The sequence below is a fragment of the Delphinus delphis genome, chromosome 1 (genome assembly GCF_949987515.2).
Source record: "Delphinus delphis chromosome 1, mDelDel1.2, whole genome shotgun sequence".
NCBI lineage: Eukaryota > Metazoa > Chordata > Mammalia > Artiodactyla > Delphinidae > Delphinus > Delphinus delphis.
The window spans coordinates 41,546,191-41,561,274 of record NC_082683.1 but is presented as its reverse complement, the minus strand read 5'-3'; the positions used below and the strand labels follow the sequence as shown (position 1 = coordinate 41,561,274).

The following is a 15,084-nucleotide window of genomic DNA, read 5'->3' as shown; positions in this document are numbered from 1 at the left end:
CCTAAATTTAGAATTCAGCTCAAGTATCACCTTCATAAAGAAGCAGCCAATCTGTTGTTCATGCCTAGACCCTAGGACCACCTCTATTATAGCAGTCATGTCATCACTCCCATCTAGACAGAGTGTTGGACTTCCAGAACTGTGTCACCCAAGGCACAGAAAAGAGAAGTAGCTTTCCCAAGGTTGCACAGCTGAGTGGTGGCAAAGCAGGAATTTGAATCCAGACAATGTAGCTTCATGCTGCCCTGCCTCTATTCTTACAGTGTGCTTATCTTGAGTCATGGTTGGGTGCTGGGCTGGACCTATGAATATCCATATACAGGAACAGGATTGTGGAAATGGGCAGTGTACTAGGATGATCCTATTTAGAGCCTGGATTTAAAACAATAAATAAGACAGCTACAAAGGACATTTTGAGGTACTGGGGAATTTTGAATATGGACTCTGTATTAGATGATTGTAGCAATATTAACTTGTAAATATTGTAAACAATATTAAATGTCTTAGGTGTGATTAAAGAAATTATGGTTATGTAAGGGAATGTCCTTATTTCTTAGGAGACAGACACTAAAGTAGGGTGGAGGTGTCATGATATGTGCAACTTTAAATGTTTCAGGGAAAGAAGCATAAAAAGAATGATAGAGCAAATATGGCAAAATGTTAATAATTGATAAATCTAGGTAAAATATAAAAGAGTGTTTATTGTTGTATCAGTATATCAGTTGGTTGTGTCAGTAAACCACCCCCAAACTTAAAAGAAAAGAACAGCGATAATTCTGATTATTATGGTGATGATAATGATGATAGAAAAGGAGAAGGGAAACTGAAAGAGGAGAAATAAAATCAGCTCCCAATTTATACAAAGGAAATTATTTTTAATTTATTTTAATTCTTATACTGAAAAAACTATGAAATACCATTTCTAGAAATCGTTTGTCATATCAACTTCAAAATCATTGAACACACAGATTATGGATGTTCTCGTACTTAAAATGAAACTAGACAACTTCCTTTTCAGTCCATCAGCAAATATTTTCTAAGTGTCTGCTCTGTGCCTGGCTTATTTTGAGACATAGCCAGCTCATTTCTTCCAGCTCTAATGTTCTGTGGTTCTGTGATGCTAAGTGTCTAAATACAATAGCTACTGTAGCTCAAGGCCAAGTCACACTGGTTGCTGTCAGCTTGGCACTTCCTAAGCATCAACTTAGTACCTTAGCTCCTGGGTTTGAATGTGAAGATTAGTGAGGCCCTGAAGGCACAGACACAATGAAGCATCCCAAACACTGTGGCCAGTAGGAGAAATGAAGGAGCTGTATAATCTTTCATACATTTTCATGGCTATCATTTCTCTTGAAATGGCTTTCAAATCCTTTATTTTGCATGGATAGTTCCGGAATCTTGATCCTAACAGCTGCATTTTACTTGGCACCTACTATGGGCCAGGCATTGTAAATAGGCACTTTACCTACTTTATCCACAATTGTTACAACACCCATCTAACCCCCACAGTCACACAGCTGGTGAGTGGCAAAACTGGGTTTAGCACAGAGCTTTCTGTTACTTTAATGCTTGGAGACTTTCCTTTAACTGTTAACCAAAACCTAGATCACAAAGAGGGAGTCTGAGGAGAGTATAGCTGGGCTGCTTGCCTTTGTCGTCAGCCAGACTTACACCTCTCTGCCAAATTAGGAAGGACAAATAAAATGTAGGGTTTTTTAATGCCCCAATCTTACTGCTTCTCATATGATACTGCAATTAACTCTTTGCTTTCTCCATACGCCACCCTCTCCCCACCCCCAACTCTTAGAGAGCAAGGGAACTTTGTTTTATTCATCTTTGTATTCTCAATGCCTAACACATAGGCAGTCTGTAAATGTTATTGAACTAAATTATTAATGGGCCAAAGGGAAAAATGGTTATAGTAATGGAAAACAAAACATTTTCCTATGCTTTTTCTATGTACTAGATGCCGTTTCTTCACAAAAACAATTTTCTGATATGCTGAATGCAGTTCTCACTGTTTTGGACTGTGTTTAGTTGAGCTCAATAAAGTAATCAGAAATCTGAGTCTGGGGTTCATTTAGGTGTGCCTATAATTTAATCAGAGATTTATGTAGCCCAAATTTAGTAGCATTTACATATTATTGAGCCTTTATATTTTGCTTATTTTTACTGTCATAATAGCAGAAGAAAAATTTTTGTTGAAAGCTTACTGTGTTTGAGAGAAAAGATTATTTGAAGATTATTCAGTTTCTCTTTTGAAAGCTACTGTGGGAGTACCCCCAACCTGAAGATCCTTTTCTGATATCTTTGTATCATCTCCTTTCTCACAGTTTAGAGCTTAAAGTGAGAATTTTTTTTTAAGTGTGTTTTCCTGGCATCTCATGTTTAACAGTGTCAGGGGTTTGTGTCCCTAGAACGAAAACTGTTTCTCCAGAGCCTTTTTTCTCTCAGCTTCTAGTGAAAAGAGGGGTGAGGCGAGCCAGTCGCTTACCACAAAGCAATGCCACCACAAAGGAAAGATTAAGGGTTTAGAGAGAGGTCAATGTGGGTTTTTCTCTAACTAAACACTTTCCTAAAGTTTCCTTGTGGAAAAATAATGAAGTCATCTCAGAGTTTTTAAAGAATTTTTATTTCTTTTTCACCGTCTGCATTCGCTTGTCTTCTCAGCATGGATGTTTAATCTTCCTAGGCTTTGTGAATTGGCCCAAATGAATAAGTGGTGAGCTGTCTCTCTAGGAGCTAGAGGCTTATTCTAAGGGCCTAATCACTGAGTAAACACATCTTTGCCCTCCCTCTCACAACTGCGATATAATAGTCGAGATTCTAGCACAGTAACCTGGATATTGCAGGGACCAATGCTTTGAAATGCAGAATGGTTGATTCTCCAAAACAGTGCCTGATCTTCGCCCACCTCTTTCTTCTTTTTTAAATTAAATATTGCCAAAGAGATGCTGTTTTATTGCTTGATATTGTGCATTAGTGCCCTGGATTTCCAAGTTTAGTTTCAGTCAACACTGTCAGCTGCACGTATAGGGAACTCTCCATGTTGGGTTTCCTAGTAGCCTCTTCAGCACATGTGTGTTTGGTCTGGAAGAGCATTTAAATTAAATCAGTAAGATAGCAATGTAAGTCGCTAATCTCTTTCCCAAAGTCTAAATATTCCATTGCAGTGTTCTTGAGAGAAATACGCATTTTAAAGATTTAGCCATTGCTATTGTTTGGTTAGAAATATGCTGATTCAAAAGTGGACAGCTCTCTTGTTCCCAGTGTCTCATTAAAGGTAGTTGCTGAGATACGATCAAGCAGAATTAGAGGTTGACATCCCCCTGTCTGTTGGGCCAGAGAGCTTCTAAGAAGAGGAGCTCTGAATTTGTTAGTGCTGCCAGGTTCATGTTCCTTTCCCTAAAGCAGCAGATTTCTAGATTTGTTTACTAAGAGTGATTTGGCATTGCAGCTACCATTTGGTGTCTTTTTTGCCAGAGGGCTATGGTTGCTATCAGCATTCATGTTTCTTTCCTCAAACATGCTGAGTCCTGTGCTAACTTAGGGATACAAAGAAGACTGAAAGAGACCCGGTCCTCACCCTTGAGAAACTTTGTCTAGAGGGGAAACTGGTAAACAATTGGAATACTAAAATAGAAGAGATAGAGGCCCAGAAATGGAAGCTCTTAATGCTGCCTGAAGGAATCAGGGAAGGCTTCCCAGAGGCATTTGCTTTGAGCCTTAATGGATGAGTAGGAATTTTCTAGATAAGTATCTCTCCAACAATGTATCTGATTACAAACTTCCTAGATACCAGCTACTGGTATCTGCATATATCAACATAGATGAAAAAACCCTAAATCTTTCTTGTTCAGCATTTAATCACCACTGCTTCCTGCTGGGCCTGACATGAAGAATATTTTAACCAATACTTCTTGAATGAATGAATGAATGAATGGACACATGGAAGCATTTTGTCCTTATTCCCATTACATGCTGTCTCTGAGGCCCCGGAAGCACTGATATATATGAGCATCTGGTGCCTTAATATTCTACAAGCTCTCCAAGTCTTGACTATAGTGCAGTTAGGTTCCCTGCTTCAGTATCCAAATAAAGAACACTAGGCTTGGAGTCAGTCAGTCTGGGTTCCAATCCCAGATGTACCACTTACTTACTAGCTTTAGAATTAGGGTAAGTCAGGTTTCTAAAGCTCAATTTCCGCATAGGCTAATGAAGTTAAGAATACTATTTTACAGGTTTATTCTGGAGATTAAAGTACCTCTGGCTACCCTCATCTAGTGCAAAATTTCTCTTTGAAGAAAATATTATTATTATTAGGATTATTAGGATTATTATTTGGATTATTTATCAGGATAATTCCAAGCATCAGACTTTCATCTACATGAGCCCTTTTTCTGTAAATGTCCTTCTTTTGTTTAGAATCCCACACAGCAAATTTCTTCATCATCACATTCTTACAGCTTCCTTGAAATTTTCCTTCACCAGAATTTCACAGATTAAATGTGTATATTGTCCTTAACCATAAAATTTTATCTTTCCATGCCCTGGTAACTGACTGTTCTTTAACTCAGCTCTTCTCCAAGGTAGCACCAAAAAGTTAAGGACAATTTAGTTTCTTTAATCATCATTGTTGTGGTTAAAGCTGACATTTGCAAATTATGTTGCTCAATTTCATTTTTTAGTTTCAGTTATTTTATTGATTATCCAACTATTACAGCGGATACTTTTAAGAGAGCAGATGTCATTTCTTGAAAGCAAGTTTTATCAGGCAAAAGGGAAAGAATAATTTTCCATATGAAAAACTTCACTGGACATTTTCTGAAATATAAACCAGAAAGAATTCATGTGGAGTGAACATTTTTCTATCATCCTTTCAAATGGCAATTAGATGTCACATGCTCTTAAGTAAGGACTTTGACATGGGAACACATTAAGGGCTTTGAAATTACCTGTGGAACTAAAACAAGTTTATTTCAGACCTTTTTCTTTCAAGTAGAAGAGACTATTTAGTGCTCAGATTAAAAACAAAAAATATGTAAGAGATTTTGGCATCCAATCTTCATCAGTATTTTTTTCTCTGTATAGTTGAATAGTTCAGAATTAATTTTCTCTTTACATATAAAGTATGTGTTAAATACAAAGAATGGTAATTCCATTTTATTTAAAGAAAATGCCATTCTGTTGCAATTTGTGCTTGAGATAGGCTTGCACATGTTAACAGGAATCTGCGACAGCAGTCTGTAAAACAATACAATCATCCTAGCCTTTTTAGAGTGTAAGGAAACAAAATGTATTCACATTAGTAGATGTCCAGGTGTCAGTTACTCTTTTAGGGAATAGCATTTAATTTTTACTGTTGTTTATATTGACTGACTGTGCCTTTCCAGAATTCAAGAAATCTTAATTAGTGCATATTTTAATTCATCAGTCTTTTCCCCTCTTTTCAGAGAAAGCTTCTTGCTGTCTACCTCCACCACGATGAAAGTGTATTAACCAACGTGTTCTGCTCACAAATGCTTTGTGCTGAATCTATCGTCTCTTATCTGAGTCAAAATTTTATAACCTGGGCTTGGGACCTGACAAAGGACGCCAACAGAGCAAGGTAACACTGTTGTTCACAAGTTATAAGTTGGGCTTTTTTATTGTTAAAAGTCATCATTGTATTTGGTTTCTTATCATCATAAACATTTTCATCCTCAGCATTAAATTTTCTATTATTACATTTAATTAGATAAAAGCTATGTGTTGTAGTTAACATGCAGTTATTTTCAATTGTGAAAAAATACCTTAACTAATAAAAGATTTCTTAAATTCAAGAATAACCTGAAAACCAAAAACCAAAATACATTGTTCTTGTCTTTTTGCAATAATAATAATATAGTACCTTCCTATGTACTGTATGTTCTTATGTTCTAATATGTTGTTGAATATTAAAATCTGTTTCTAATAATATTCAGAAAAGACAAGGAAAATCTAATATATAATCCTACTAGTAAGTTTAGTTTTTAATAATTCCAGTGATGAAGGCAGGACATTCTGGACCAGTCCATTGGAGTTGGTAATAGCTTAATTCTAGCATATGCTAATTGATGTAATCGCTTTATTGCACACATTCTTTTGCACACAGCCAGCATTACATCCATATTCTCAATGGGAAAAAAAAAAAAATCCCCTTCCTAGCTGTCAGGATAAATTTACTTAGTTTGTTAATCATAATATCTGTAAGTGATGAATAATTATTCATATTTTACCTATTTGAGTTTGCCATCTGAAATATATTTCATCGTGTTTAATTACACATGTGGCCGTAACATCCTGTGATGCTACTTTGGGTGTGTTAACACAATCATCATCACAGACTGCTGGTTTATGAACAGGGAGATTAAATTCATTCGTTTCAAGGCAATCCTATTGTAGTTACCTAATTTAAATGACTGTAGAACAATTAGAAATCATCTGATTTGTCTTTTTATTATTTTATGGCTCACTGAATTTTTGCTCATCATTCAGACTTTGTTTTATGTAATCTGAATCTGAAAAGAAAGATGATTCTTCTCTTAAATGTGAAGCAAAAGAATGTTGAAGCAATTTCTTCATCTAATACTTCATTTCTTTAAGTAAATGGTTAGGAAATTTCATAGGATGACTTCGTTCTGCCTTGGAAATGTTCCCTGTTATACATAAATAAAGAACCTTTAGCACCTGTATTTGTTTAAATTAAATCAGGTTATTATTCACACTCAGTTAAAGGTGATGAAAAGCAGTGCCAAAAACAGATAAAAATGCAGCATCGAAGGGCTTTCATGAGGCAAAATACATAGACTGGAGACTTGGCTAAATCTTTTGCCATTCACTGGCAGTAAGGAATCTCCTCCTTTCCTTTTATCCACAACTTGATGGAGAAGGAAACACTATTTCTAAACCATCTGTAGTGGCTAAGTTCAGCGGGCTACCTGCTGTTATTTTGTTCTATCCTCCATTTAATTCCTTAGTTCCTTTTATTTTACAATGACAAAAAATTGCAGTGTAGTTTCTTTTGAAAAGTAGTGTTTGAGGGTTTTTTTTTTTTGACTGGCAATCAACAGCCATGTAATTGCTTTGTTATGTTTTACTAAAGAAGTCTGTTAAGTAGCACAACTTTGATACACTAGTAATAAGAGTTTGCAGGTTACAGAGACACCTGTGGTGACCAAAGCGACAGAAGCTGCTTATTAGAAAGAACCAGTACAGCTGTGTCCTATTAACTCCTTATGACACTTTTTTAAAACACAAAATAAAGGCCTTGTTTAAGGCTTTAGAGCTATTTCCCAGTGAATTGCAAGACCAACTGTGAAGTATGATAGGATATTTCAATCTACATTTTTAAAAATGTGGCATCCCATTATTAGGTTACTGTTATGAAAACAAAAAGAAATGATATTAAAAACTAAATAGAAACATCTAGGAATTTAATAAACATAGCAACAAGAAACAGGGCAGTGGGGAGAAAGAGAACATAGTTCCTGGGATTTAAGATACTTGACGTCCTTATTCAAAGTCAAGTTCTATTCATATTAGAAATTAAAAACTATTGATATTTAAAGTTAAGGTATTACATTTCTCTCTATAAAGTAATAAGTAAAATTATGTAGCTACTGTTCATGTACACCTCCTCATTATTACAGTTAAGGCCTATGGTAAAATTCACATTTTACAAACACAAGATGAAAATTCACTGGAATGGCATATTCCTAAGAGAGAGTAAAAGTCAATTACCTTTTGATATACAAAATTATAAGTTAGGCTGATTTCTTGCCCCCCCAAAAGAGTTTAGCTTTAGCCACAATTTTCTTACCATCTACCGTAGATTAATCTTAATACAATTATTTGAGTTTCCATCTCTGTGATGTTTCTTGGATCTTTATCACATTTATTCAAAAGTGTTTGTCATGAAAATTGATTGCATCATCCATTTGATGCGATTAACAGTAACAAAACCTAAAACTTTCCCTCTCAATTCAATAGAAGTCTGCTGTACTAATGTTTATTGGTCAGTGGTCTATATAACAAAAGTTTTTGTGCCATCATTTGCTATTACCAGGTAGTTAAAATGGGACAAATTAATATGTGGAAATACAGAAGAGATGTCTAGACATCACAAATAAGATTGTTGCTGTGGGTTTCCTTTCAACTGTGATTTCTTTATGACAAATGTTAAAGTTTAGAAATAAATTCCTGGTGTATTTCTTGTCTGGTCCCATATCTAGTTATCCTAGTTCAGGCTAATCATATAAGTTTCAAGAGTCCTAAGCCTATAAGCTATTTAGCCTGGATGCTTCCTCAGTGGTTTTCTGAGACTGTCCTCTGGTATGATAGCTGGAGACATTGATGCCCAAGACAGGAAGGGACTTGCCAAGCAAATTTATTTTTGCTTAAGAAATACTTGGATTAAGCCTCCAGAAACAATAGTCCTCCATAATTTACTGTGAATCTCTCCTGTTTCTAGAAGACAAGTGAAGGATATTGAACTAAGTGAATGCTTTGGTAAAGTTACCAGAATATGAATGTAAATTGCTGTTATAAGTCAAATTTCCTGATTTTGCTAACAAACCAGAATACCTGATTTCGCTAACAAACTAGAATAAAAAAGAACTATAGAATGTCACTGGTATCCACCCCTGTAGTGTTGATGATTTGGACTTCCCACTTTCAAAATGATTCTAGTAACTTTCTAAGTTGAATACTTAAGTTAACCAACCTATATCTATATAATGGATTATAATAACTTCTAGATTGATATTGGAACATTCCAAGTGTGAACTGAGACATCAGACTTTAGCAGTAGTGATTACTTGCCTGTTTTCTTCCTCACTAAATCGTGATCTTCTGGAAGGACTTATTTTATTTGTCTCATTAAACAAGGGACTTTACAAAATTCTGTGAGAAAGAAACAATAAAAATTTGGCAAATGAATGTATTCTTCTAATTCCACTTAAGAATGTTGCTTATAATTTCAGTATTGTATATCTAAATAAGATGTCTTTCTTGGAAAACTCTCTATAGTCTTACTGGCTGCCATGTGTAGTTGCATTTCAGAGCCGTTCTTTCTTAAAGCAGTAGGCAGAAAGCCCTTGTTAGTCTTGAGAGGTGCTAGAGGGTATAATTTCCCAAATATCCAGTTGAACAACAATCCTGATAGAAACAGTAGGATATGCCGGTAAAGAAAAAGCTAAAAACAGATAGATAATGGTAAACAAAGAGATCTTGCATATCACTTCTGGAAGTGGCTAAAATATCTTAAGAAAAGTATATATTCCTCCATGTTTATTCATTGAATAAACATTTACTGAATGTTTAATATGAACCAGGATTGGTGCTATGCACTGAGGATGAAAAGTTGAAAAAGACACAGTGCTAATGCTTAAAACACTCATGGTCTAGTAAGCAAGACAGACATAAGAGCTAATATGTAACATGAAATATGTACAAGGTGCTTTGGGAGTATAGGTGAACTTCATACTGAGTGACTCTACCTGAGTGAGCCAGGGAAGGACTTGAAAGAGATGACACAAGAAGGTGATAATAGAATTTCACTCTTTCTATTCAGAGATTTTTAATATTAGCAGCATTCCTTGTTTGTTGGGTTGCAGGTATTTGCTATTCTTATAAAAGGATATTGGTATTTTAAACCTCATAATTAGCTATCTGAATTGTGGAAGAGAGGAAAAAATAGAGAAAAAATGTAATCCTGTGTGGTCTGAACCAAACTGAGGATTAAGGCCAACGAACCGGGATGGACAGATTCCAAAAGTTGTTTTGTTAATGATTCATCCTGGTACTGGCATATGCTTATAGGCGGACAGTGGAGCAGAAAAGTATTTTTAGCACAATGTAGTGAATGAATGCTTGGTCTATGAAAGAATAATTTCTTAAAATTCAGAACACATATCACTTCTAGGAAGCCTTGCATCTTCCCATTCTTCCCTTGCCTCAGTCTGGGTAAAAATGCACATTCTATATGCTCCCATGATATCACTGTACTAACTTGTATTGATGGCACTCATTATACTGAATGTTTATTGTCTATCTCCCTGCTAGGTTGTCAGCTCCCCAAGGGAGCTATGTCTATAATCTCAATGCATTAAAGTGCCTTTTAAAAAATAAGTGTTATATTGGTAAAAAAAAAAACAATAATCTCTCATAGGCTTATTGAAACATAATGGATAAGAGAGACCAGTTTGGGTAGTAGAAAGAGCATTGGAAATGCTACCATATCCCTCTAATTGTGCGATTTTCCCCCCACAGCCATTAATAGGAATAATAAAGCAAAGCCTTCAAAAGCCTTCTCCTTGCAGAACTAAAAATGTCCAGACTGGGTACCTCGTCTTCTGCTGGCACTATAGCACCCCAGCCTATCGTGGCCTATGCTCATGTGCCCCAGGCACCCACCATCTGGAAAGAGGATTGACTTCCAACCAAGACAAGTTTATCCATTGGTTCCAAAGTTTCTTCCCCAGACTCACCAAGTCTCTATGATATCTCTAAAGTAATTGGCCTCTCAAATGGGGCCATTTGAGATGGTACTCTGAGCCTTCTGCACTGGTGGTGACATTGATTAAAGTAAATATGCCCGTAGGATATATAGGAATACTGGACTGGCTTCATGATGAGCTGTGCCAAGAAGGTAGGCAAAGGCCCATTTGGGCACCTTCAGAATTAAATATAGAGAGAACTAGCACAATAAGTATTGATTTGCTTACCTCTATTAGAGCTGTTTGGGACTGGGTAATGAGAACATTGGCACATGAGTGCCCTTGGTGCTGAACTGCAGGTTCTTGACCGAAGCTGCTTCATGAAGGAAAGCCATATAACATATGTGGCACAATAAACCACCAATATTAACCAGTAATAAGTGAGTTAATGGGTATCACTTGTTCTGAACAGGCCCACATGGCAAATGTCTTACTTAGTACATCCAATATAGGTATTGTTTTAGATTATCTAATTCTAGAAAATTTAAACATTGAATTTGACTAGGATAGTGCCAACTGGGTAATTAGCTGGTTATGAGTGCTGAAAAATAAGTTGCTTATATGTAAGTTCCTGAGTTGAAAGTGTGTGGCACATCAGTGTACATGCTACACAGTGTTAAATCAGGCATTGCACACTATTTCTAAGCAGTGTTCCCTAGGAATTGCTGACAGTGCCTGAGTTACACAGGTTGCATGTAACAGACATAGCTTTGTATTAAGTTTTGCATACACAGTTAGTACCAATGTTCAAAGACAGAATTCTCTTGCCTATCAATATTAGCTTTTGAATTTAATGCACTTGGGTGCCGTATATCAGGTCACTGTAGACTTCTGCTGCTATGCTGACAGGTACTTGTTAGCCTTAATATTCAAGTGATAGTTTTCCACATTACTTAATCTTTGGCAAGAGTTAATTGGCTTAAATCTCTTATCAGTAGGTTGTCTTTGCCTGCACTTGCCATCACAGTGGCTTACCCTTAATTCCAAACTACTCACTGGTTCATGCCTGGCTGAAGCTAGCTGACCATATTACTCTAGCCCTACACTTCCATTTGATCCAGCAAATATAGCCCAGGTGTGGGGTCTGCATGGGAGACACAAGGAATGTTAATATCCAGCTGCTACCCTAGGAGAGATATGGATTCTGCAAAAGTAGCTGATGAAACAGATGGACATGTTGTGGTCAGAGTACTAAGACTTCCAGAGAGCCTTCATGCCAGGTTTCCATATAGTTTTGCCCAAACTTCTTTATTTCCTTTGTGACACGTTTTCCTTCCCATACTTGTAAAGGAAATGTATTGCCATCCTAAACATCCCAGGTCAAGGCTTAATTAATGCTTTAAAATAAAGGTTCTAAAACACTAGGAGAGTTTGTCATTTTCTCCCTGGTTTGTTTTGTGAAGAGGGAGGAGAGAAGGTGAGGAGGAACCCCTCCTGTTCCATGATTACATCCTACCCACTCATTTTCTCCTTTTCTCCTCTGCTTTTGATTTTTAGTGGCGGTCTTAACAGAATGTCAAGATCAATTTGCAGCATGGTTTAACTCAAGGTTTGCGTTCTGCCAGCAGCAATTGTCCCTGCAAACAATGCCGTGTGTTCTTGTAACTTCAGAAGCTTTTAGAAGGATCATGGCAAGGGCAGCATCTAATGACTTTATTAGTGTAGGGTTTCAAAATGGGCTCGGTAATTGTTCATATCTCTTTGTCAGCAAGTCATAATTACTGCTCAGCATTGTCCAAGGGTGCACTTGTGAATAGTTTCCTAATAGTACTGAAAGGAAGGAAAAGAGGGAAAGGATAAAAGGTGATGGCCTCTTACAATTGAGAAGAACCCAGTCTGTATATAGATGATGGCTAAACTGTTTATAATACATTCTTTACTCTTTTTAAAATAGACAATTATCCTTTTAAAAGTGTTCTTTGAGATAACTTTAAATTACCAGTTTACAAGCTTTTTAAACTCTGATTTGGATACTTCCCACACTATTACCTAATACTACAATCATAACTGCCTGGTGGTGCATGCATTGTATCTGAATCAAGCATTTGTGTAAAAAAAAATTTATTTCCTTGACATTAATCGAATTAATGCTATTCGGGAAATATATATTTAACTCAGATAGAGTTGTCTGTTTTCACAGTCTACATGAAAACTGTTGTTAGGAAAGAACAATACAAGGTGATACTGTTGACAAGATAGTCCAAAAGAACATTTAAGTTTTTATGAAATCCAATTTTCCTCATGCACTAGACTTTTCTTGTTACTCTCTTGGCGTTCTTCTTGGTCTTTCTCCTAAACACTCTGTGCTTTGAGTATTCTAGGGATCTTGATTTTGAGAGTGATAGAATTGAAAGAATCGTTGCCTTTTCAAGATATATAAAGTTTGAGCTTCACACCAAGACTTCTCCCCTTTGTGCTGTGTTGCCAAACCCTTACCTGTTCTGTGACTCCCTGCAGTGTACTCATGTATAGTTATGTGCAAATATTCACTTCCAGTAGCTAGTTATTCTTGTATTTTAGGGTATACAGATTCAAATGAATATGACTGCCAGAGGTACTCGATCCAGTTTATATCTATAGATTACAAAACATGAGTTATCTAATGAAACAAATCCTAAAAATAAGACATTTCCAAAATAAAATATTTTTAAAGTAATATACCCCATCATGTCTTTTGCTTTTCTTCTTATCTGAAATTGATAAGATCTAAAGAGATTTGTTTTCTTAATTGCTTTGTCAATGTTGATAATTTTTATATTCATGATTGTTTCTGAAGAATTTTTACTCATCATGTCACCTATGCCATTTAAATTGGTAGCACATTTCTCTCTTTCATAAATACTGGTAGTAAAACAGTGAGAAAGCTGTAAAAGAAACATGTTAGTTCAGTCATGTAAAACCACCTATGGAAACTGGTTCCTCTGACATTTTTCCAGTATTTGCCTGTCAGTCTACATAGATGCGCAAAAAGGTTTTAGTGCCCAATAATCTTAATGATCAGATCTGCCAAATATACCACCAAAAATTGAAAGGGGAAATAACTGTTAGTCTGGAATTGGAGAGTGAGGTGAAATCCTATTTCTTACATGTTTGGGTAATTTGTTAGGGAATAGGTTTGGTATCCTTTCCTTCAGCATATGTTTGTATCTTTGTATTTGATTGCATTCTAGTAATAAAGTGACAGTTTTATATTATTTACAAATCAAGAGTTAACTGTAGGGATTTTTAAACAGCCATCCATTAATTTATCTGCTGTTGGCTGACCCAGTCTGTAGCCACAGCAACAATTTTTTAAATCCTCCTAAATTGTTGCCTCTGCGTATCTTTCCTTTCCTCAATATGTGATCAGCACCAAGAAAGTCCTCTTTAACATACTTCTCTACAGATCTCAACTAAGGAAGGGATGAGGCAAGTTTATATGAACAATAAAGATGCTATGACTATTATATCTCAATATGAGAAATTATATTTCCCAGTCCCACTTTCAAATAAGGTATTGGAGGTTCTGAGCTGCTCCCAAATAAGTTACTTAATTAACAGCCACAGCAACAAAAATTTATTATTTGGACATTACAAAAGCTATGTAAGTATTATTTATTAGTTCCTAAAGCAAAACCTATTCACATTTAAACATGTCAGTTGCTATTCTTAAAAGACAGATTTTCAGTACAACTGTTTCTTCACTGTTTATATGTGGACAGTCATATGTCAGTCATAAAATGTAGGGCAGTTAAGAGGTAAGAGTCAGTCTAGGATTATGAAAAACAAGGGGTTATTAGGCAAGTGGTATAACATCTAGATTTTTTTTCTTCTATGAAAATGGGGGAGGGGTGACCCTATTTGAACTTTTTATCTCTAAAATTCTGTGACTTTCTGATGACTTGAACACATAGTTTTCAATATAAGCAAGATTAAAAATGAATGTTAGTAAAGTTTGTAAGTAGATTGTAGCATACTGCCCTTACCAGCTTGTGATCTAGTCAGAGTGACCTTAGTGAGCTATAGCTAAGGAAGCCACAGTCATTTTCCACCTCTTTCACCAATAAAGGCATCTTCCTTACCCTTAGAATTGTCCTTCAAGCTCTTGCTATTTGTGATGGGAGCTTCTAGAGTGTCAATAGCTAAGATCAAGATTAACACCACTGCTTTAAAAAAACACACACATAACTGCAATCATTAAGCCCCCGCTATGTGTCAGACACTATATATATATGAGCTCATTTAATCCTCACTCTATATACATTACCCCATTTAACCACAATTCTGCAAGGTAAATGGCAAAGTCCAATTTCACATGTGAGGAAACTATTTTTGGCTCAGAGAAATTCTGTAACTTACCCAAGGTCATGCAAGTGATTGTACCAGATATAAATCCCAGATCTACCTGTGCTTTTCTGCTACATAATGCTTCTTGTCCCATGACCTTGTCAAGCTGGATTATTACCAGCAAAGTTGTACTAAATAATTGTGCATAGCCCTGTGGGAGATATAAGAGAAGTATAAGACATGGATCTTTTGCTCAGGTAACAAATAAACATGGAATTCACCAAATCTTAGAGTTGTGGGC

General features: G+C 36.0%; 1 protein-coding gene across 1 annotated transcript in view; it reads left to right on the top strand.

Moving 5' to 3' along the window:
- The window catches only part of FAF1 (Fas associated factor 1), a 497,005-nt gene that overhangs the window by 377,148 nt on the left and 104,773 nt on the right, over positions 1 to 15,084 (top strand). The window contains exon 13 of the mRNA XM_060021798.1: positions 5,454 to 5,608. Coding sequence (XP_059877781.1) covers positions 5,454 to 5,608 — 155 coding nt within the window. The remainder of the gene's footprint in view (positions 1 to 5,453; positions 5,609 to 15,084) is intronic.